Here is a 26,202-nt window from a genome sequence, read left to right on the forward strand (position 1 = left end):
ACGTGTTTAACAGGAGAAGCAAGCGTTAATCTTTTGATAACATCTCAAAATCCAATGCTTGTCTTCTAAATGAGGAATATTATTTTGTAATAGATTCAATGTTAAGTTAATGCTGATTTTCAATTTTATACGGTCAACATAATGCTGACAGCGGTTATTCAAAAGCAAAAAGCTAATTTTGGGATTCTGAGAAACGACGCAATATAGCAAATATAATTCTTTCTATATTTAGACAATAAGTTATAAAAGTAATCTCATAGTTTTTATGCATTTTTGTACGAAATATTTATCCATACAACATAAATGCAAAAAAATTTCATTTTTTAATTGTGCCCTACATTTTAATTGTTCTAGATAATGTAGATAAAAAGACTTGCTTATTATAATTAGCTTACTGCACTGAATACTGATTGCCTTTGTTACTTACTGACGTATCCCAAAATAGTATTCCTGTCTAAATTTTAAACTTCAAATGCTCTTCGATGTTAAAAACAATAAATATAATGTTGATATGTAAAAAACTGTAAATATATGAAGGAAAGTAAATATAGTGAATCTTCTCTTATGATGTAAGCCTGAATTGTAATTTGTGTTTAATCCCAGAAATTTTATATTTCAGATACTACCTTATTCTTACTTATTAGGCTACCGAAGATGGAAACAGGCTTCACACAATCTCTACTTAATAGTCCGACTTGGGTGTGTCAGTCTAATTACACTGATTGATTACCAATCCGACTAGGATGATTCAATTTAATTAGAATGACTTATGAATACTATATTTAACAAGAGTTAGACATTTGATTCCTGATCTGATCTGAAGTCTGATCTAAAGGGCGATTTGATACTAGAAATAAGTAATATGTTGTTTCTACTTTAGCTGCGAATATTTTTACATTAGCTACAAATTAAAATACCATTAAACTTATCCTGCATAGGTTTCTTTTTAAATTTCTAGACATTATTATCCATTTCGCACACCGTATTATTAATTCTATATGCTCCAATTCACGAATTTCTAAGAGAAAGAAGCGCAATAAAGAAACACATAAAAGGTTTTATATAATTTCCAGTACAATCTTTTGCAGTATGATTCGTTATTTTCAGCCTCTGAGAAGTAAAATGCATGTTTTTCATTTCTTTTTAAATATCAAGATCTAAATCAATTATTAAATTCTTTATAAAGAACACTGATTAACTGAATAATAATGATAAACAACGGCTTAAATATTCACTCAGTTTAGAAATTTCTTTCATAAAATGGAAGAGAGGAGCTTGTAAATTAAGGAATCTGTAGATCTCTAGTAATGGTGGCTCTATTGTACACACTCATAAACTATTAGCAAAATAACATCCAGAAATTTTTTTAATTGTTGCATTTGTTTCCTTAAATGTATATTCAGTTCAACTAATGTTACAGAAAAATATTCTGCTGCAGTTAAAGCTTCTATTGTTCAAAGGTCCACATATTGTGTCCTATATTATAACTGATACATTATAACTGTGATAATATTGCAAAGAAAATAAAAAGGTTCGAAGATCAGAAATGGTAGTAAATTGTGTCGATGTTACCAGGTTTACATTCACTTAGTATAAACTAAGTATATTTTCACTTAGGTTTTATTTCAGAAAGTGAAACCGCATTGGAAGTATACTTTTTTAAGTATACTATCAGACTGTAAAGAAAATAAAATTTTCTTTTCTTTTAAAGTCTGATAAATTATTTAAATTATCTTAATAAGAATTAAATCATAATGTTCTTATTTGTAAAAGGAAATTTTTTCTTGTATAAAGTTTGTGTTTTGTACAAAGTGCTTTATTTTTCGACCACGTTCCCGCAAAGTCATAAAAGCCGAATTTTCTGGAATTAACACGCTCAAGACGAACAGGCAGGCTTCTGGGCGATATTTTCCCTTCTTTGTGGGCATTTTAAATGTTAATTTAACAATTCTGCGTGGGATACAAAGCAATGACTGTGATTTCAAAAGTGTCCTCTAGAGATGCTCAATATCGTTTTTAACAAATTTAATATTTACAGAGTTCTGAAAATCTAAATTTGACAAATGTTCGATTTTATAATAATTTCTTCAGTTTCTCGTGAACTAGGATGCAGATTTACACTATTCTTATGCTGAAATCTGTTGCCTAAAATAATTATGCAAAGATAGAAATTATTTTGAAAATGACATCTGATTTTTTTTTTTTTTTTTTTTTTTTGTGTGTGTGTGTGTGTGTAGAGAATCGTCTGATCGCGTTATAAAAAACTAGGTGAATGATTTTCTGATTTAAAGAAATCTTAATTTTATTTGATTCTGAATTATTTATTTAATTACTTTAATTTTGGGAAAAAACAGATGCTTCTGGGAATATTATTTAGTTTCAATGAATATTATTTATTTTTCTTTTATTTGCAATTTTTGTACAAGCTTTGATTCATTGTGAAAAGAAGCTGGGAAAAGGAGGCGATTCTGCTAAGTCATGATTCGCGCGCTTTGTCCTTTAGAATGTTCTAGAAGAAATTTCATTGTGCAGTTGACCTTAGGACAGGAAGTACGGGACAGAAGGGTCAGAGGTTGCCAATTAACCTTCGATGTAAGTCATTCAGGTTGACGATCGGAGGTCCGGTTGTTGGCTAGGTGAAGGAGGAGCGCGCACGCGCATTCGCCCTTATTTCCGCATTCAGGGTTGAAACGCAAATTTTGCCCAAATTAAGGGGGCAATAATTGAAGCCATTGTGGGAGCCCGCGTTTGTGAAGGAGACGAAGGAAATTCGAGTTTGAATCACTCTCTCACTTACTCTTGGAATCACTTACTTGCTGAACTTACCTTTTGGACGTTACTCTTGAAACTGGCTCTTGGGTTGAGCGATAGAAAAGATGTAATTTACGGAGAGATGTTTTCCGGCGGGGAGCGGCAAATATGCTCCCCGGCCGCGTTTTGGCTAAGAGGCGAGGTTGAAGATGGGCGAGTTTTACTGAAATGTTTAAAGAGACTTTTTATTTGCCCGACTTTGGACGAGTTTTGCTGAAGGATTTAAGGCTTTCAAGATTAACACTTTTTGCCCGACTTTCGAAGCTGAAGGATTTGTTACGTTTCCGGGGATGAATAAGTTGTGATTTAGGCGGAGCACGGCGGACACTATCCGGCCGTCGCCTTGCTATGATCCAGCATCCGTCGCCTTGCTATGATCCAGCGGCCGTCGCCTTGCTATGAAAAATAAAAGGATCCAGCGAGTATTAAGCTTTTTTTTTCTCCAGCGAGTATTAAATTCCAAGAATTATTGGCCAAGTTCCACCCCGGCCAATGTGAGATTTTATACTCGACATCCGGACTGCGAGCTTGAAGATTCTGCTCGGGTGCTGGTTCTAGTGGCTTATTTTCTGCGATGCTGAGCGTGCGGATGTGTTGCTGAAAAATAATGGAGTCGGTGTTCGCCTGAATTGCGGCCAGTGACACCGAAAGCGTGAGACTCCTTAGACGCCTGTGTTCCCCTTACGGAATGCATTTTTTCAGGAATTATGGTGGGCTTCTTATACCTGATTTCTCCCAGAATGCAAGGCCAGCCAGCGGGTGCGTTTCAAGTCGTCTAAACAACAGATAAGTGCTTTGCTATCAATTTTCCTTCGAACTTTTGGAAATTGGAACTTTACTTTAATTTGAATCTTAAATTAATTCATTAATTCTAAGGAGCTGAATTGCCTCCCTTTTCCCCTTCTTAATTTACCGAGACCAACCTTAAGGTCCTCTTATGAATTAGGATGTAATAATATAATTTGTTTGTGTAATCTTCCTTAGAACAGATGTTGAATTGCAGATAATATGTTTTCTTTAACCTCTTAGAAATCTCAGAACGGGTACCTGTTAAATTAAAAGAGTCATGTAATAGATTTGCAAATCATGAATTGAAATGTAACAAATGAAAATGATAAATTGAAGAATTCACCTGTGTCTAAAATAAGAAAAATTGAACTGTAACAAAAATAAGAAATTTGACTCTCTGATTAGGATAAGATTTAATTTTAATTGTTGAGGAATTTGAATAAACTGGTATTTAATCTGGAAACCTATTACTTATGTTTTCTTTATATCTTTTATGTGTTTTTTCTATATATATATATATATATATATATATATATATATATTTTACATGTTGTTTATTCGATCCTCTCACGGCGCGGTCCCGGATGCATTTTCACAACGCAATGCATTAAAAATTCACTTATACGATCACTAAAAGTGTGGTAATTAGCTAACTTTTAAGAGTTTAGTTTCTCAGTTGATATTTAGTTAGTTACGGTTTCACCTGCCTGTTTCTGCATTAAGTTCTTCCCTAAGATGAAGTAGTAGTACAGCATTGGTGTCCATGATTTTTATAGCAAAGTATAGAAACAGAACATAGGTCCCGCAACAAGACATTTTTTCATTTCTGTACAGTGAAATAGTTTAATATCATTAAACAAATAATATTCTTGTAATAAAATGAGTGAAAACAGAAACTTTTATAAATTAAATAAATAGCTTTTCCATATGGCTGAAGTTTATTTATGTTGCAGAATATTTTAATTAGCTTAAACAAGAATAGTTTTGTTAACTTCTCTATGACGTATACAAATAATTTTGTTTAACTCACCAAATTCTCATTTCTTCCATTTTCAGGTTTATTTTGCCAGCTTACCTGGTGCGATGTAAATATATGTGGTGAAAATGGCATCTGTAACTTGACACTTAATGGATGGAACTGTGACTGCTTGCCAGGATATTCGGGACCTCGTTGCCAGCAAAGAGTTACACCATGTTCTCCAAACCCCTGTGAATCAAATGGTGTATGCACACTTCGAAACGGAAGTTTTGCTTGCGTTTGTGCTCCTGATTATGAAGGTTATTTTATGTCTAACATCTGCTATTAGTGTGAGACTTCCACTTGTCATTGTAATGAAGGAGTGTAATTTGTTTAAAACGTTTACCTTGATGATTGCATTTTTTAGTGAGCTCTTAGCGTTAAATTGTATTGATACCATATGACACATTTGACACATTTTACATCGCTATAGCATTTTGTAACAAGAATCATTATTTGTTTCTATATTTCTTATTTTCCTTTGTGCAGCTAACTGAACATAAAATAATAAGCAATATGTATTTTTTTTTCTTTTTTTTTTTTTTTCAATGGCAGGCTCTAGCCGTTTCTAGGCATTGGCCACTATTAAGGCTGAAAGCGGTGGTCTCTTTATTATGGAGGCACCAAATAGGTGAGCCGCCGTTGCCTTCTATGAAGCGACGGACAAATTATATAATCATGCCTTCTCCGGGATTCAAACCCGGGCCCATCGGTACGGCAGTCAGAGTCACATTTTTAATGTATAAACATAGGTATATAAAATGTCCGAAAAAGATAGATATGAGTTTGAGCTTCTTAAATTTTTATTTCAGATACATACAGCTATTTTTATTTTCATAAAAAATTGAAAACATCAAAGAAACAGTCTAGAAACTGTTTCCAAAGACGATTGAGAAATAAGATATAATTTCTCATGCAGCAAAACGTAAGCTTAGTAAAATATTTGTAACGCTTAATTTATTTGCAAAATATCAATTCCCGCGTACATGCTTTTAATAAATATGTTAGAAAGAAAGTTAGGGGATCAGCTTTAGATGCATAGATGAATTTATCATCGCAGAGTATTTGAAACAAATTCAAATTGTTTCTCCGAGTGACAAAGGATAGTTGTACAATGTATCTTCATTTACACAGAATTTATCATAATTCAGAAAATTTTATGCATAAGGCATTATGTAAGAATAATGATATTTTAACTAATAATTCTATGTCATTATTATATTGCTATAAATGTGTTACATCTAATTTGTAAATGTTATTAATGTTTTCTACAGGGACACACTGTGAAAAATTTGTGATTCGTATTCCTTATAAGCCTTTAAGTCAAAGAATGTTGGAGGAGCCTTTCTGGCTTGGTCTTATAACTGTATTCAGCGTTTTGTTAATTATACTTTGCGTATATTGCATCAAACGCAAATTCGCAGACAAAATTGAGAAATTTTTGGCAGAAGAAATTGAAAGGAGCAAGTTCCGTAAGTATATCTATTTCTACTTCTAATGTAGATGTATGAAGTTGTAAAAGAAAATCACCTATATTTAGTAATGAAGTAAATCTTAAGTGAATATGATTCATTACCATGCAATTTACTTTTTAATCTGAATAGTAGCAAATACTTATATCAGCTGAGGTTTCTTACTCTTAGCGGCCTTCAGCATATTTTTTCGAGAAATTTTAACTACGTATAATTTATCAGCAAATATAATGTTACATTATCATAATCAAAATCATTATCACTTATTCATACACTTTTCAAGGATGAACAGCTATTCAATAAAATTTATAATTGCTAATCTGTTAAATAATGGAGATCGAAGATTAGTTTGAGTATATAGTAATACATTTTCATACTACCATTCTCTCAACTGTGGTCTGATGTGTCTATTTCAGCAATGTAATCTCTATAATATTAATTGCTTAAAATTTGTATTTTTTATTATTTATAAGATCTTTGCTTCTAAGTTGCGAAAACAAGATCTAATTAAGATCAATGAAAAATTAATTTAAAAAGTTTAAGCTATCATTTCAAACAACTGCTGTTAATTCTTTTCTGGCTTTCTCATCCATATGCAATGTTTCTCTTCTGTCCCATCGAGTAGCATATATTTATTTATGATGTGAAATATGTATTGAAATTTACATACAAAGAATACTGGAGAAGTACTAAAGTATTACTTTTTGAAGTTTTTGAGTAATTCTTTACATAAAGGTTTAAAATGCTTTATGTAGCCTCTAATAAGACATTTTCTTTTTCTTAATTCAGAACCTTCACCACCAGCAACAAGGTATAGCTTAAGTTCTACTCAGCCAAGCCTCACGCCAGGAAATCAAAGCCCACAAACATGTCCGAAATCCTTGTTCAGCCGTATCCGAAAAAATAGTCTCCTGAGTACTGCCTGTAGCCCAAGCCCAACTCCTGACAGAGAGCAGTCCCGGACGTTTAGCTTTGATGACATTCTACGTAGGGTACATTCCTCCAAAAGAAATAAGGCACCTTCAAATAATCCTTCCTCTAGGTTAATATCTGATCAATATGCATGGTTTCCTTTCATTTATTTCATTGTGACGAAGTTTAAATTTTTGTTATAAAACAATTAGTAGTATGTTTAAAATGAACTACTAAGAAATTTTTAAAACGCAAGGGTTGAAAAACGCAAATTAAATCAAGACAGTAGATAACTGGAAATATGAAATTAAATGTTTGCTTTTAAAATAATTTCCTGATAACAATAACATGAAATGATAAAATGTAATTAAAATAATAGTTCAATCCTACAGGGTTCATAAGAATATCACTATATCTCTTGGTAAATCTCAAATAAGTTGTCGTAACGCTACTGACATGCATACATCTATGGAAACATGTTCATTAGCAGTCAAATGCATAATTAGGCTTTTAGCGAGTATTATGATCAACTATTACACTCAAAAAATATAATTCAAAAACCAACCGAACTGAGCAGAAATGTTCATTTAAACTAAGCCAAAAATTTTCATTAAATGTAGCCAAAAACTGTGCTTAGACCTTTCTGCATAATGATATAGGACAACAAATTTAAGAGCACATTAATGACATATCACGCCTTTCAGCAGCAATATATCTCAATACTCTTCTTTTTTTAAGATAGCCATCAACCTGTTTATCTCTCAGTCAGATTTACTCTTTATTCTCGCTCATAATTACCTTATAAGATTTTTCGTTAAACTTTAACTTTGTGTGTTATGTCATGTATCAGCTTTCTCTTTCTGCCAAGTAACTAGCGGAAATACGTTTCTACCAAAGAATGTAGAAAACCTTCTTACCTCCATGGACAAGAACCCTCCTTCAGTCAAAACAGTGACGCGTCATGCGACTGATTGATAATTGGTTCAACTGAAGCAAGTATCGTTTTCTGCTAATGAAGCGCCTTTCTTTCTCTTTATAACTGGAAAGTTTTGCTTTTTCTTGGCTTCTCAGTTCGATAAATCCTGTATTTTGCCAGTAGGGATACTACAAGATATTCGATCGCTAGGCATGGCCAATTTCATACAGATGCATGTTCCTTTCACGACTTTAAGGCAAGCCATTTAAACACTATTGAGATTAAGTGCTTTCCGAGAACATTATTTAAAAAGAAAATAATTAAAGTGCAGATACTTTAAATTGTAGAAAATAAATTTAGAATTTAATCTTAACATTTTTATCCAATAAATGAATTATAATGCTTTTTAAAAGTTACCACAGTAATTTAATAAACGGAGGGGTTTCATATTTGAAGCTTTCTACTACGCTGAACGAAAATTTTAAAAATCATTCAGCGAATAGCTTAATGCTATATACGTATGTGAAATACACACATAATTTTTGTCACCCATGTGCATATCCATGAGTTTGCAGCAATAATGAATCATTTATTTGTATGCAATTAAAATTTTATAATTTAAAATTTTAATTTTAATTAACTATAAATTTGCTTTATACGAATAGAGAATGTTTGTTAAATTCAAATTTCATCTCTTGCAGCAATGGCGCATGAGAATTATTTAAATTTAATTTAATTTAACTTTACTATTTATTATACTACTGTTATTTTTTATTGTTATTATACTAACAGAAAATATTCATTTTAGGCTTCTTTTTTAGTTCAAAAAAGCATACATGTAATGAAAATGTAATAAAGTATATTTGCATTTGAAATGAATACAATCCTTCATAAACGAACACATATGTTTTACTTATAACAATAGCTTATCCATTTTCACTTTCTGATAATAAATGACGTATACGTTTGCCTTCGGATCGAATATTACTGTTATTGCCAGAAATGTTATAAAAATAGTAATCTACCTCTATTAAGGAGATGTTTTCTGTGATTTCTAGAGCAAAATCAGCACGAATCTCTTTGGCTGCTGATATTTCTTCAATCTTACTAAAGGATTCAGGTAGTAATCGATGCGTTTGTCTTTTGGTTGGGCCATTATATGATTCTCTTGGAGAGGCTGTCAACAACTTTAGTTTACGTTGAGACTTCCCAGCGCGTTCTTCATTATGGTCACGTTTAAACAAAATGATTCCCCAACTTTTGGGCAGTTACAGCCCTTCTTTTGTTAAATCTGGATTTAATTTAAATTAATTTGTTAAATCTGGAACATTTTCTTCATTATCAGTATATTCTGGGGGAGTCTCAATAACAGCCTCTAATGTTTCATTATCACTTAGGATTTTGTTGACTAAAAATTCATCATTATCATCAAACGACAGGTCATCGAATCCATCTCCAAAAATATAATTCCATTCTGATGATACTGGAGAATTCCGCCGTATTAGGATATATGTGATCTTTGGTTTCTGTACATTGTGGCCAAAACGTTTTCCAACACAAATTCAGAGTTGCTGATTTTAATTCAGTTAACGCTAATGACGGATACAATTCATAATTGAGAATTTCTTACACACGTCAATGATTTTTAGCATTTCATCTTATCTAAAATGTATTGGAATGTTCATCTTGCGTCATATGTCTAAAATGACTCATTTATACTTTGATCTAGCGGTTGTAGCAGTGGTTGAGTATCAGATGGCAGAAATAAAATTTGTACATTTGGATATTCCCAGACTGGATGTGTCCATGTGAATCGTCAATAATTTCGTATTCGAGACCTTTCACATTCATATAATGTCTGACTTTCTTGGACGAAATATTTGTTGAACTATTCGTGCGTGTATGCACTATTATGGCAGAAATAAAAAACATCCTTATAATTTAGGCATAGAAATTCTTAGAAATTGTCTATGCCGGCTCGTATTAAATCCAAATGACATGGGTAAAAAGAGAATGAAATACATATTTTGAATTCATATTAAATGCAACTGATTTTAAAAATGTTGTTATATAAAAAGGAATTAGGTATATGTATATATATATATATATATATATATTGCACTTTTACTCAATAGTAATCATTTAGGTATAAGTTATCCCTTTTAACATTTCTGCTTCAAATGTATGCAAGACAGAGTTTTTCATTTGGTCAATAGATTTGTAACCTACGCTCTTGCAACCTTTCACATTTTTACAATATAAATTTTTCTTTATCCGTGGTTATAAAACCCCATAATTTGTGAAGATATAGATATCAGACAAACGTAAGTATAATTCTTTTATTAGTACAATTTAGGTTATTCTATACTTCATTTCACTCTCCGTCATCTATTAACACAATTCTAATAGGGTTAAGCATAATAGGAATCTAACCGTATTAAGTCTTGTAAGAAATCGCAAATTTCGAACTAACTTTGTATTTAAATCTCCTCATTTCTTTTACAGTGGAGCAAGTACGTCTAATCCTCCTCATGCAGTTACTTCAAAGGAAGAAGCAGCGAAGAAAGAGGAGGAGAAATCCCGTATTTTAGCGTCACTAGTTACATCCAACAAAGAAGCTGTTTCAAGACGCATGAGCCTCGACGAATTTTTTCGAATGAGTGAAAGGAAATTACAGCTAAGTGCAAAAAGAACGAACAGTACCGCTGAAAGTACGGATTCTGAAAGTATGTATGGAAAATATCCACTTTCCTTCAGTAAATCGTTTTGTGTTGTATCTTGTGCAAAATAATCTCCTTTACTTTTTTAATGCATAGTTTGTTTATTTTATTCTAGGTGGCAAGAGAGAAACGAGTTTCATATCTATCGCATCCCCCAAAACTCTAAGGCAATCCTTTTCGGAGATTCAAAGCATTCGAGAGCAGTCTATTGAATACATGTCATCATCAGAAAGTTTAAGTGGTGAACCAAGCACAAGTGAAATTCAGGCCGATGTATCACCTAATCTCCCTTCCTGTACTTCAGATCAAAAGTCCCAAGATGAAGAGAACGTTAGGAAATCACCAGATAACTCTATAGTTCAAACGCACTCAGCCGCTCCAAGTCCCACGCCTTCTGAAAGATCTCTTGCGCCATCTGTTAGTATCATAATAGACCAGTGTGAAACAGATGCAAAACAGGATTCTGAAGCAGATGAAAAAAACTGTGATAATGAATCAAAAGGTGATGCTTGTGAGAAAATCAAACCTCTTAGCCCTGTCATATCAAGGAGGAGTTCCTATCTCGAAGTGCCTCATCCTATTCCTGCAATTCATGTGTTTTCTGCTGAAGCAGATGAACCAGATAATTCAAATAATACTTCTTCGCAGGATAGAAATGAACAATCATCCCCTTGCAAGAAAGACTTCGTGCCACCTCGAAAGTACTCTGTTGATTTACCGATGCCAAAAATTTTAATAACTGCCAACATGAATTCTTGTGATTCAGATGAAGCTAGTCCACCGCGTACTCCCAACCCTAATAAATCGATGATGTATTTAAGTCCTCTAGCCGTAATTTCATCGTCTAGTGATCGCACTATATCTGAGTCTAATCTCAGTACATCAGGTTATTCTTCTATTTCTAGTCCTGGTCTATCTCGTTGTAACTCTAGTAGCCCTATATCTGATGATGTTGACCACAATCATCATCCAAACTGTAATCGTAAAACAGAGCTACAGTCTCCTAAAAAACCTCACGGACTTCAAATGACATATCTGAGTGTTGGTGGCAATGATAAAGCATTTTTCTTTCCCCCAACAATAGCATGTCATTGTCATACCCCTAATCAATCTGCTCCTGTAGTGTTCGAACCAAAGAATACGCCTGCTGTTCCTACCGTTTGGAATCAAGGGAAACATAGACTTCTCTATAATCGAACTTCGTATCAAACAACAAGCACAGATGACTCTATTGATGATGAAGGTATAGGAATGGATCATATTGACTTTAAAATTCGTAAAGGTGAAGTTCGAAGCGCTCGAGATTTAGAAATGTACATAGCTACAGAAAAGACAGTTCCACAGGACGCTTCTACTCTGTTGTTAATAGAGTCAAGTAAGCCTGATTTATTAGCTTGTTCTGTTAACAACAAAGTGCAGAATGGTACGAATTTTAAAGGCAGTCCAAGGACAGGAGTACGAAAAGGGGAGAAACCTAAGAAATATACAGATAAGCATCGGCGGAGTCCGGTGATGTCTCCAGCAAGCACACCTGTGAAAGACCACAATGAAAATGCAGAGGTTCGTATCCCTCGCAACTCTTCACGAACTAGTATATGTGGACCTTTAGTATCTTCATCTGAAAGCGATGATCAAGATGGATACTTGGGTACAAGGCAGAAAAGCCAGACACGAAGGTCAAAGAAACATGAAGCGGTTGCTGTTGGACAAAAACAGCCTTTGGTGTCAATGCCTTCTTTAGACAGCAGTGGAACGAAAACCGACAAGAGCTCGGATGCAACAGGAAGGTCTAGTCCCATGTCTGAGAGCAATGGAGATTCTGCCCCCATGGATTCCCGATCCCCTGCATCTTCTTCCTCAGAATCCCTCCCGTCCACAAGAGATTCTACTATCTGTGAAAAGGTAAAAGATTCTTTTTCATTCTAAATTTATAATAACATAACTTAAGCTAAAATTAATTAAATATGAGTAAACATACATAGGCACATAAAAAATAAATCTTTAAATTACTGAAGTTTATGAAGTGCATTTCAGTGGTAATTTTCTACCAATTTTACGGCATTATAACTACTTATTGACTACTTCACCTGCTAGTTCTACTCTCACCTCTCAAGTGTTACTTAAAAGCCATTTAGTGACTTGATCCGAGTTACGACGACGTTCATTCTGTTTATACTAATGACCGTCCCAAGGCGACTGTAGAATAAGAGAAATTCTGTTCCGTCGAATCAAATCCCATAACCACACCTCGTCACCTTCACCTTCGTTGAATCGATGCATTGTAGCTTTTATGTGATACCGGGGCTGCATCTTCTCCCTCACCAAATTGGCTCGTTCTCGTGTCGTACCGGGTCTCCATCTTCTCCGCCATCACTTACTCGCTCTCGTGCAAAATTGTCCATCACTTCAAACCGTGCCTGGAGATAATGAATGTGCTCCTCAGGCGATGAAGGCGCATCCAGAGGGCGACCAAATAGAAAATCACAAGGCACGCGAAGGTCATGATCGAAGAGCATCTGAGATGGTGAATAGCTGGTAGTTTCGTGGACATCACTGCGCTAGACCAGTAAAAACAAGTGCAATTTCTGGTCCCAGTCCTGTTGGTTTATGGGAAGCTCACAAATACACTAACTTAGACTTATTCTACCTCATCACTTTTGAGAGAAAAAGTAAAATCTTACTAAACAAAATTACTAGTCTCTTTGATTTCTCAGTGAAACAAATACCCTTCAACAGCCGTTGAATTTACAGCTATAAATGCAAGAATGCAAGCTACGCATCAATTATTAAAAGCTAGCCTAAAATCTTAACTTGTTAAATAAGCTAAATGTCTTGACATTCTACTTTCTTCTCGAACAGCTACTTTCGCTAAGATGCAAGCCAAACGTTGTACATCAGCCAAACGTTGAGCTAAACACTCAATTTAAGTCCTCAAACCGTTTTTATAAAAAGCTTTTATCCCTAAATTTTGATCTTGTCGAAGCCCATTTACCCAAAATCTAATCTTAAATCAATCATCTTTCTCCGCCTTTCAAACTGTACATGGAAGGAAGAAACATCTTATAGTATTTATGCATAATTTGAAGTTTCAGTTTACTGTAACACATTCACTTTATCACATGCTAATTATTTACAATTCTTCTTAAGCTTTCTGTACTGCCGTCGTTTTCTTTGTACTGAAAACATCGAGGTGTATATGTTAGCATATCCGTTGCTTCCCATACCGGCTTCAGTCCATCATACGTTTCTCACGCCAGCTTCGAAATTCGGTCTCTCGTTGACTTGCAGTGGCCCTTGAAACCAGTGCATCGGCGACTCCTTCCTCCGGTGGCTGTTGCATTGCTCGGCCTGTAGATGGCTTTCCTCCTTTCGGCGGATGTTGGATTCCTTCCCCGTAGACTCTTCATGGATGCTGTCTACACTCTCATGAACGAATTCATGTCTCAATGATTCTCCGACGAAGTAACTCGGGGCCATTTTCCTAATTTTCTGTCTTTCTCTGCCGACTTCCATATTGAATGCAGACTCTCTTTGGCTGTGGCCTGTGCGCTTTTTCTCCGATCTGCTTTCGCTTCAGACCTTGTGCTATATCTATTATTACTTTGCAATGGTGTTCCTTGGATTTTACTACCTCATTGCCTTACATTCAGTCTGTTTATTTTTCTTTCGTATTCCTTTTACTGCGTTGCCTTGTTGTCGTTGTCCTACTACCTCCAGGTCCTAACTCTCCTTCATACCTCGACTTTGATTTTCCAATCCTATTTTCTTTCATATTTTATCTATTGGCACCTGCTCATCTTCGTCATTCCGATCTTCTGGCTCATCCTCCTTCCTTACACGCCTTACCTAACCTTCTTCCGCATCCCTGTCTTTCTCATTTGCCTCCATTTCAGGAGCTGTGTCTGACTGAACTCGAATTTCTCTCAACTGTGGCATAGCACTATCATAAAATTTATTTCTCTAATTAAAGTATGTTTGTGGAAATGGTCTGACCCACTTTGCTCTGTACAATTAGTACATTTTCCTTAACATTCACAGCTAAGGACTCTATAATTTAGGACTAAGCTTGCTTGTTTCTGCCTTTTCTGCGAATGACAGCACATGGTTTACTTTTAACAAATTGTCTCCAGTTTTTTATATATTTCTAAGTGTAATTCTTTTGTAACAATACAATTTTTACTTTTCTCTTTCTTATCCGATATTATGATTACCTCATCAATCTCTTTTGTTGAAACTTACATTTCAGCATGAAACTTTACTTTCCAGCTCGAAACATAACTTGGCCCTAGTTATCTCGTACTTATCTGATCATAATGCAAAGACTAACTCTTCAGTGTAGAGATTCTCATTTGGTTATGATACTTCTGTTTTCACTTTCCTTCATAAACATTCTGTAATAAGCAATGAATATCTAGCTTTTTAAAAAGGTTACTTTCAAATTGAGGTCCATTGTTGGAAATTATTTTAAGAGGGCTCTCATGCCTTAAAATTTATTTTTTAAAAGTGCGTTTGAGACTAAATTAGCTGATGCACCACTTAATAGTATTAATCTCAGCCACTTTGTAGAAGGGTCTGCAGTCCCAAGAGTAAATGTTTTTATTAATATGGCTGTTGATGTAAGGGCCTAATAAGTCTGTTCCGTGAATTCCGTTTGAAAATATAGATCCTACACAATTTAAGTAACCGGCCTGCGAGAAATTTGCAAATTTAACTTCTGGCATGTGACACAGCTCTGGAGATATTCACGAGTAATTTGCTGCAACTTTGGGAGGGCAACATCTTTCCTACTTCTTTATATTCTCTTCTGCACACTTATGTGCGCCGAAATTAGGTTAGCATGTAATTCGTGCAAGACTTCTATTCTCAGAACAGCTGGAATGACTACACTTCATTCTGCATTCTTGTAGAGATATTAGCATTTTTTTCAAAGCAGGCAAGATGAAAAATATGCAATGCCTTAACCGGGAATCGAGCCACGGACTTCTCAATTACGTGCTGAGCATGCAGACTACCACACCACAAAGGAATGCCAAGAAGGCAGGAGAAATACCTTATATTCTTATTCTCACTTTTCTTGTAAACCAAAGTGTTATCAATCACTTCATAATGCATGTTTCTATACTTAACCTCTACCTCCATTATTGCCTCAACATTTTCTGGATTGTTTAAGTACGCACAAATTTGTCCGAGTTCTGGATACTTTCCTCTGTAATTCTATAATAAATAAAGTGATTTTTCCGAATCAAAGACAACGGATGTTAACATATTATAACTAATCTTGTTTTCATCCTCATCTACCCTAATTCTTGAAAGCGTATCTCCCACTTTATTCTCTTTCCCTGCCGATGTTCAAAATAAAAATTTAATTATTCTGGAGATCTAACGTCCAGATAGCCATTCTTGGCATCAAATATTTTGGATATTTCATTTTGATTAAGGCCGCATGATCTGTGAAAACCGAACTGCTCTGTCGTAAGAGAGATCTGAAATTTCTTTTCCGCCCAAGCACTTGCGAGCATTTCCCGTTCAGTAACGGAACAATCCCTTTCCGCTGGGTTCATATTTCTTTCTGAACTTCGCTATCGCGTTACCCTCTTGCTCACACACATTCACAGCTCATACTGAATAACCTGGCACGTCTGTGCAAATTTGTCATGGGTTTTCTGAATCAGGAACTTTTAACTTTGGAACCGATATTAGAGCTTGTTACAGGTCTCAAATGTCTTTCCTGCTTCCTCGAAGCATTTAAAACATTTTTTTTTTCCTTTTCAACTCTAAGATTGATTTGGCAATGTCTTTGAAATTCTTCATAATTTTATTATAATACGAATATAACCCAACGAATGATGTTAAACGTTTCGCAGTTTTAGAGGTGGGAAAATATTTCATCACAAGAATTTTTGAACTCAGCTGTCGTAATACCGTCTTGCTTAATTTTGAATCCTAAATACTTTAACTTCTTGCAAATGAACTTGCAGTTTCCGATATTAAGTTTCAGTCTTGAATCTTTTGACAATGTATATACTTCGAGGAGATTTTTATACATTTCTTCTATAGATTCTGATGTAACAATTAAATCATCTCGAGGTATATACAGCATATTATTCCCAATACCGACCACAAGATAGTACCTATCACCCGTTGAAAATTCATAGGGCTCCAGCACACGCACAAAAAAAAGAGCCAACCGCAAGAAGGCATAAATCCCTGCATTCCTACATAAACTGTTTTGTTTACATTTTCTGGTCTTACAGCTATCTGAAAATAACCAAGAGTTAGATCTAACGAAGATTAGTAACAACAATTGTTGAAGTTATGAAAATAATTTTGTTTGTGGTGAACACTATTCTTTATTCATCACTTTTGTGACTTGACTTAAAGCTTTACAACGATTATATCAGAGACGGCTAGCTAGTAGGCAGAATGCAGTTCTTGAAGTCCTTTTCTAAGGTCGACGACAAAGCTTTAAAATTTGTAATATTTAATATATTATCATTACTGTCTGTCGATTTTCTGATATGTCATACGTTCTGTCATTTTATAATTCTTCACGTTAGGTTAAAAACATCATAAATGGAGACTGATTTTGATGACCTTAATGCTCTGCAAAATTGTTCATTTAGAACGAAAATCTAATTACCGCTTTGAAATAAACTTTGCTTATTATTTCATCGTGGGTAAAGTAATGGTTGAACGAAATCATATTAAGCTGCTTTTGTTGCTGGTAATGATTTGAAGTTGGTCTTCGTATTTACAGAGTTATTTCATATTTTATCTACGTAAACATGCTCTTTTTGCCTTATTAAAATACATGTACTATTTTAGAGAGCAAACTGTGCATGCCGAAATGTACGACATGAAGCTTCACAGGACGATAAAATGCAATAGTGGACAAATTATGCAGTTCTTCTTATAACAGCTTTGTTTTTAATAAACAAATGAAATAAAATGCATTGCTTCGTTTATTCGATATCTATAATTCAGTATTTATAGATATCGAATAAACGTTTTCAACAATGCATAAACTTTCTATTTATCAATATTTAAGAACTAACGTTAATGCAAGTAATCAATGTTTAAAAAAAATATTTAATTCATTTTAAATTGATCTGAATGAGAAAAGTTTCATGCGTATAACATAAAGCTCAAATAAAGTAATTTGATCACCTTTTTGCAGTTTGAGATTTTTCTCTTTCCTGCAATGCCACAATAACATTGCAAACAAAACGTGCTAAAATGTATAAATAGTATACACGGAACACAAAGTATGAATAAAGGTTTGAATATGTTTTCTACATCAGAGAATAGTGTATTATACTAGATTGCTCTTTAGTCAGTCAGTTCATTCGGTTTCTTAACTGTCACAGCAAGGAATGGAATCAGTTGAAACAATATTCTTGTTTTTTTAAATTTTTTAGGCTTTCTGCAATCGACACAAATTAGCTCTTGAGCAGCATACAAGGTCTTTCCCCCCATTAAATCAGTGCTCAAGGCTTCTCAGCAACGATGACAACAAAGGAATTTTACAGAAAACTAAAAGTGAAGCTTCGAAGAATCTTCCATTCATACAGTAAGTTTAAATATGTGTCCTTAAATTTTACATTATTGGGAAATAATAGTGTTGTATTATATTTATTAAATATCAATGAAGTGTTATTATATTTAAAAATGGGTTTTTAATTTAACATACTTACAAATTAACATCAATATATACTAAATGTATAAAATAGAATAAATATTTACCATGCGCTACACAACACATAAATATGAGTTTAGTTGGAAATATAAGAAAAATATTTTTTTGGAGGGAGAGGTTTAAGATATACTATAAAGTCCTTATTAAATTAACAGATTGGTGGTTACAATTCAGCTAACCCTCCTCAACTTTGGCAAAATTAAAGTTCTTATTAAACTAACAGATTGGTGGTTATAATTCAGCTAATCCTTATCAGCTTTGGCAAAATTTTGCACTCAGTAGAGCTTAAAATTAAACTAAAACCTGTAAGTAAGTTTCGAGGGCCCACCAGCGGCCGAGCGGTAAAGTCGCTGAACACTGGTAGTTCGGTCCGAGGTTCGAATCCCGCGAACGGGCTGGCTGCATGGGCGTTTTCGTGGTTTTCCCCATGTGTAACGTGTATACGAGCCAGTTTCCCTTAGAAAGTCCTCCACGAAAGGCATCCCTCCCCTTAGGCAGATAGCCCTAGTGTGCTTTGCCATAATTGAATACATTGAATTGTAAGTAAGTTTCAGTAGTTTCTAATATAATGAATAAATACTGTTGATATAATAATTTTATTCAACAATATTACAAAATGCTGCAATCCATTGAGCTTTACTGATATTCTGAAATAAATAATTTTTTCACGTAATTTTGTAGAGATGGTATAAAATATTGCTATAAACCTTTTTTTTTAGTATTAATAAAATTTTAATACATTCTCTATTTAATCTTTATTTCCCTGTGAAGCATTTTTCATACGTTCAGGAGTTGCAAGACACGGGAATTCATTATCCATATGGACTCATGAATTATAACATAGAGGTGCCCTAGACTGCACTGTACACCGCGCGGCAGGCTTCCGTCCTAGAAATCCATGCGGAATGATGCCTGTTCGGTGCAAGAATCTTCGGATAGGCCCGCCAGACGTAGCTTTGTTTGTTGTCACTGAAGAGTTTTATGGTCAGTGTAGGTTATTTTTGCTTAGTCACCTCGCATAGGAAAGTTACGATTATTCATTAGGGGAATTACTTTTGACAACGATATGCCTTCGTATTTGAATCACTAAACAAGTCCATAGTCATAGTAAAGGTAAAAATGGAGATTTCAAAGTTCTAGGAAAATACCATCGTGCCTCTATGGTTATTTCCGTGGGATTCTTCTTAAGATTAATGCACAATGATCAGGCGTTACTAAACCGTTAGGCTATCGTGCATACCTATCATATAACGTGGTTACTGCGCATAAATCACATACATTATCAATGACCTATACATGGGGATACATGCCACAGTTATTAACAAATTAATATAGATAGCCTCAGTAATACTTTAGGTTATAATAGATAATAGAAAACTTATTCCAAGTATCTAAATACATATATGTTTGAGCATAATTGCATAGTATAAGGACAGTATATAGTATAATAATACACACATTCGGTATGTATAGTATAAAACAGTACATAAGAAGACTTAAACCTTAAACCAAGTATCTAAATACTGACTACCCTTCACATAACATGGTTACTGTACATAAAATGCATGCATTATCAATAGCCTTTCCATGGGGATACATGCCACAGTGGTTACATCCGAAAACATCGCGGCAAAAAATATCTCGGACGAAAACGTCGCGGAGAAAACAACGTAAGGGGAAAACGTCGTGGTGCAAAACATCGTGGAAGAAAAGAAAGCGAAGAGAAAACATCGCAGTTCTGAAACATCGTGGTACAAAATATCGTGGTCGAAAATAAAGCGGTTTAAAAACTTCGCAATTTAATAACATCGTCGTCGAAAATATCATGATAAAATATAAAGTACCAATAAATCGCCGCATGATGATAACATCCCACACGTGCGTTTTTCAAATCCCATACTGACATTTTGTGTTACTAACATTCGTTATAACTAACAAATCGACATCAAAAAATTAATTGTACGCTATACATAAAAAGTTAACAACACTTTAAGAATAAATGGAAACAAAACAAAGTATAATTTTCGCTAAAACAATATCAGAGCTACAAATGTGAAAGAAAATAATTTGATAATCAATTAAGCAATTTTTATATGGGTAACCTCATGCAGTTATTTATTTTCTTTTTTCTAAACACTTAGAATGTATTTTTCATAAAAAAAACCAGTAAAATTTAATAAAAAAGTTTAATTTATGTTACCTTTACCTTATAGACCTTTATGTTACCCACAGACCTTTGTTAATTAACTATGCAAATTTAAAATTCTGTTAAGTTCTATAAGTTGCATTAATTTTCTACTCATTTTCAATTTTTAAATGCTTAAGTTTCCTTCTTATTTCTTCAGCAAAATTCTTTTCATTCATTCAAAAAGATGAAATATGGAAGCAAAAGAATCCCTATTTCCTTCTTATGCTCCCAAATCATTATGCGAACATACATTTAAAACTTTTAAAACCTGAAAACGTATGTGTGCGATTATATCGTCATGCGATGATTTGTATGTACTTTTCTTTTTACTACGATATTTTCAAACTGCGAAGTTTTTGAATCGTTTTATATTCGACCACGATATTTTACAAAACGATGTTTTCTCTTTGCTTTCTTTTCTCCCACGATGTTTTTATCTTGGGTTGTTTTCTCCGCGACGTTTTCGTTCGCGATGTTTTTGCCGCGATTTTTTGACAGTTAGTAACAAATTAATATGGATAGCCTCAGTAATATTTCAGGTTATAACAGATAATAAAAGAGTTTATAGAGTTTCCCTTATTTTGCATAACAAATTTATTTTAAGTTTGATACCTTTCCTGAACTCCTCAACTTCCCCTCGCATTTTCTGGCCAGGATGCCTCTGTTATTTAATAACAAAACTGTTTAAAAGCAACTTTTAATCTTTAACAGAAGCATTAGTACTTAATTAGAAATCTCTATGAAGATTATCGAAACACTCAAAATAAATAATTAAATAAGAGCGAAAGTGTACGTTAAATATAAGTGAGTTTCTCGGTGGTGTAAAAGTAACATAAAATAAGCAAGAAAATGCAGCCATGTTATTTTATTTTACTTGTTTGTGATAGGAGAAAGCTATATTTATTATTTCCATAATGTAATTGTTGAAAGCTACATTTTACGTTTAATACTGTCATCTGTTTCATTAGCACATAATTAGACATGTAAATAGAAACTTAGCTTCAAAATTTTAAATACATAAAATATGCAATTATATAAATGTTCTTAAAGATGTACAAATTTCGTTGTTCACCATTCTTAGGTTCCATAAAAATTTTATCATTTCGATGCCATCAGAATTTCAAACTACAGACGCATAATTCTATTATACCCCAAATAGGTGAAGAACTTACTATTACTATCTTATGCCTTTTCAAAACTTTTTCTTCTCCCTATTCCCCGAATTCTTCAAAGCTCCTTTTTCTCGTATAAATCATTAATATTAGTTTATATTGACATAAAAAATAATATACAACTATTAATTTAAAAACATTTTTAAACTTAAAAAAATTTAAATTTAAATTAATTTGTTTCAATAATTTAAGTTCTTTTTAAAAAATTAGTTAAAAAATATTTTTTCTGAGTTTAAAATTCCTATATATATAGTATTGCATTTATTATGTTTCCGCTCTGTGTTGCAAAACGGTATAATAAATATGTGAAAGATTTTCCGTAACAAAATCGCAGCATCATATTTATTATTCTTCATTCTATTATTCTATCATTCTATTATTCTCTTCAACAATATATTTGGTCTAGTCAAAGCAGTAGTGTCGTAAATCGTTAAACTCGGGTAAATATAAATTAAATATTATAAGAAATCTAAATTATTATTGTATTACTAAATAAAAGAGAATTTTATGATGGAAATGTTGCTTCTTTTTTAAGAAGAGATGAATCTATGAACATTACTATTATTTATGAGAACATGTTCTGCATGCCATTAGCTGCAGCTGGACGCCATTTCCGTTATACAACAGTTTTAATTATAATTCCATTTCTGAAACATGGCTTGTTATAATTCCATTTCTGAAGCATATCCATTCTACAACAATTTTAATTATAACGCCATTTCCGTTATTTATGTCTGTAAGCAAGATGACTTGATGTAACGAGAGAAGTGTTTTTATGGCTCTTAATATAACTTCTTCTATGTGACTTGAACGATGTTGATTTAAACTCATAAAGTAGTTTTTAAAATTTGGTTTATAAACTCATATTATATAATTTTCTTTGAGCTGTGTTAATGTTTGTTCTTTACGATTGCGATTCTTTCATTTTTAATTAACTTTTTACTCAGGTGGTTTTATTAGACGAGTTTAATTCTAATTCATATTCCAAGTTATAATGAAGGAGCGCTGAACATAAATCGTATAAAATTTACTACATTATGTAATTTTTAATATTCTGAAAGGTTTAATCAAAATTTAATCTTAAAGCTATCAAATCAGGTATAGCTCTGATTATTGATTTTAATTCCGAAATGTTTGATATTTTAATCATACGTCATAAAGTTTAACACTAGTAGCTTTTTTAAGCTTGCAGAAAACTCACAAAAGGTATCGTCATGATAATAAGACACTGAATGATAGCATTTAATTTGAATTTAATTTCTAAAATCCATTTTCCTCTTCCCTCTTCCATTCAAGAACACAGTCACTAAACTCCTCTTTCTTTTTCTAAATTTGATTTCTCATTTAACATGGATCAATTTTTCGATTATATCTTTATGAAGCGAAATGAATTTAACTGAGACAAGAAGAAAACAACTAATTTTCATTTTCAGTGTTTCTTCATCTAGCGAGTTGGAGAGAACTTTTTTTTAAACATTGATAGTAAAATAATATACGTATGTTATATATGGAAATTAAGAAATTGCAGTAAACTGAAAAACTGACAAATGAGTAAAATATAGCGTATTATACAGATTTAACACAAATTTGACGTTTTTATGACCTATTTAAAGAAAATAAGGAACCAAAAACCTTTTTTTCTTTAATAATTAAAAGCGATACTCTAGCAATATGTTTGTAATTTACAGATTTGAATCAGAGGAAGATATCACACGATCGTGCGAAGAGCATCCATGTCTTCGCCGACAGGAGGCGATCGTCGAAGATGATCCCAGGTAAAGTAACTGATATTTTAATTCTCAGTATGAGAAATTTTTCTCATCCAGCGTATTTCTAATAATTTTGTCATTTAATCCTTCCTTTCACTGCTTAAGTAGACGAGTAACCTTACCGCTTCCTCCTTCCTCCCCCCCTTCTTTCCTTCAGTGATGATTCCAGCAGCGAGACCACGGTGCTTCTCAGACGACCTCCAGAAAGTCCCAGGAATGTGCAACAGAGCTCTTCCGCTGACGTGTCCGAATGGGAGGCCTTCACGAAAGAGTGATCCTGTGTTTCTGTGATCTTGCGAAATGATTTATTTTATTTATGAGGTTTTTATCTCGCCGACTTACAATCAGCCACGATGATGGCGGCCTTCTGTTTTGATCGCAAAAGAGCAAATTTAGGTTTGCTCTCTCAAGGACTGGGAAAAAGTATTTTTTTAATGACTGCAATTTTCTAACGGAACGTACAAGTGGCTACGTGGGAATATTGAGCAAAGCGAAGGAAATTAATCGAGAAACGGTCTCGAATTATTGCTCAAAATTGTAATCTTATTCGCTTGCATCTCAGATGTTGCACTTTTGTGGTTATGTTTCAAGTATCTTCGCATACAACAAAGCGCTTTCTCATTGTCTGTCTGCTTGTGTGTTTGGTGTTTGAACGCTCCATTCCCATTTGCTCTCTTGTTACAATAAATATATTTCCTAAGATGGTGTTCACTTTTATGAATCCTATCCAGCATAGTTTCATGACTTGAAATAGAGACCATATTCTTACACTGAACATACCTTTTTCGCAAGTTCTGAATTTCTTTTAATTTAAAATTGTATATAAAATCTAACAGACTGGGATGCATTTCAATTCATTCACACTGCGTTAACAAATCTCAAATCTCAAAATAGTTATTTCATTTGCCTAATTGCGTTTATCTTTTTTCTGCTTTATTTTTCTCTTGTCGATGTAAAGATTTCAGTTTGAAACTCTTCGTTAATGAAAGAAAAAACTAAGTTATTTTAATTTATTCTTGTATTGAATAAGCTTATCTTATAATAATTAAAACCGTGCAATGTGATTTTAACCACGTTTAGATACCCTGAAATTCCCATGATCATACGATACTTAATTATTATCATGCAGGTCTCTCTCCAGCCTGGTAAAATACAGTTTGACGTAGGATGGCCTGTATAAATCGGACGAAGCTTTTAGAAAAGATAATGAACCATGTTTTCTGAATAATCCCCCGCAACTTCCTGGTTGTCGCGGATGCTAGGTCTTGTTCGTGACTGTATCTTTTTTTCATATCTCATAGTTGTTCAACTTAGTTCATATGGTGACAAAAATGTTCGTTTTCATTATCCGGAAAGTTTCTCAAACCAATCTTAAACAATCCTATCTAGTGCCACATTATCGTTTTGGAAAATTGTATTCTTTCGTGAAGGTTGTAAAATGATTACTAAGCACTTTTCTATTTTGTTTCCTATTAAATGACTTATCTAAAAAGACCATACTACCAAATCCATGCTACGGAATTTTAACTGACCTCATTAGAAGCTACCACTAGCTTACAAAGATCATTATTGATAGCTTGGATTCATTTCATCAGGGATCTTCAACCGAAAACTACCATTGGTAACGACTAGTGTCAAGTGACTCAGAGACACAAGCTATTTTCTTTAGTTCTCTAGCAACCCCTTAATGTTTATAATATCCCAAGTGGAAATCTGTGCCCAGTGATACGTTTATAAGCATGTGTCCTCTCAATGAGGCTTCTGCTGTCATATATCATTAACGCTAAATTTCGTTGCTCTAATCTTATTGATATGCCCGTTATGTCTCTTACATTCAGTATGTGAGTTGTTTCACTCAGTGTCACTTATCTGTTAACACGTATGTCAGACTTTGCTACTCGCAGCTTTTAAGTGCCCGTGGTCGTAAACTGTGAGTCCATGACGTACTCTCATTATACGCAATCACGTTGGATAGATTTATGAACGCTGAATGACCGAAAATTTCAGAACCAAAATGCGTGATTCTTTGGACTCCAACTATCATCCTGCATTCAAAATCTTATAATTCATGTCAGCTTGCCATAACCATATTGGTAGTTGTTTCATAAGACACATGACATTACAAATGGCAACTGAAAATGCTCTTAGTATTTATTCAAGCTTTCATACAAAGCAAGTACCACCTGAAAATCATCAGATTACTTTCCAATGATTTGTTCTTATTTCAGGATCAGCAAATGAAAAACAATGTACAAATATGCATCCAGATGTTTATTTGAAAGTCAATGATTTACTTGCTTTGTAGACAAAACACATTTAATTCCGGCTCGAACTCAGGCGAATGGAAGGGCTGTATGGTTCATTTTCGTGGTTTCTTCCCACGTATAACGAGAACACAAGACAGTTTCTCTTAGTGCGTCCTCATCTTTCGCAGACAGTCTTTTTGTATGTTGCCATATTCAAATAACCTAAACTAACCTAACATAAACTTCTCCTATGAGAATTAAGAAATTTATAAATAGCCATATGTTTCCCAAAAAAGGAAGAAGTTAATAACATATTTTGGATGACCATAGTATCATTTCATTCTCTGTTCCCAATACATATTCTAAACTGACGAAATATTTACCTCGAAAAAAGTAATTTAGAAAAAAAGAATTAACTTCTTTTTTAGTGCACTCTCTCAAAATATCCCTGCGCTTAGATCTTAGTGCACCAATCTCTAAGCATATAGCATTC

General features: G+C 33.6%; 1 protein-coding gene across 2 annotated transcripts in view; it reads left to right on the forward strand.

Annotated features, from left to right (window-relative positions):
- LOC118198260 (uncharacterized) overlaps positions 1-24,163 on the forward strand; it is a 324,065-nt gene extending 299,902 nt beyond the window's left edge. Inside the window, exons 19-26 of one of the 2 annotated variants that reach the window (XM_085809850.1) lie at positions 4,657-4,878; positions 5,893-6,090; positions 6,880-7,132; positions 10,424-10,644; positions 10,754-12,540; positions 18,057-18,208; positions 23,383-23,469; positions 23,621-24,163. In XM_085809850.1, coding sequence (XP_085665976.1) covers positions 4,657-4,878; positions 5,893-6,090; positions 6,880-7,132; positions 10,424-10,644; positions 10,754-12,540; positions 18,057-18,208; positions 23,383-23,469; positions 23,621-23,738 — 3,038 coding nt within the window. In that variant the 3' untranslated portion in view covers positions 23,739-24,163. Of the gene's footprint in view, positions 1-4,656; positions 4,879-5,892; positions 6,091-6,879; positions 7,133-10,423; positions 10,645-10,753; positions 12,541-18,056; positions 18,209-23,382; positions 23,470-23,571 lie in introns of both variants that reach the window. The other variant, XM_085809851.1, reaches the window with a different exon arrangement.
- The last annotated feature ends 2,039 nt before the right edge of the window (positions 24,164-26,202 follow it).

Source organism: Stegodyphus dumicola, chromosome X2, assembly GCF_044657685.1.
Source record: "Stegodyphus dumicola isolate Sdum_Otavi_A_Nest chromosome X2, ASM4465768v1".
Lineage (NCBI taxonomy): Eukaryota > Metazoa > Arthropoda > Arachnida > Araneae > Eresidae > Stegodyphus > Stegodyphus dumicola.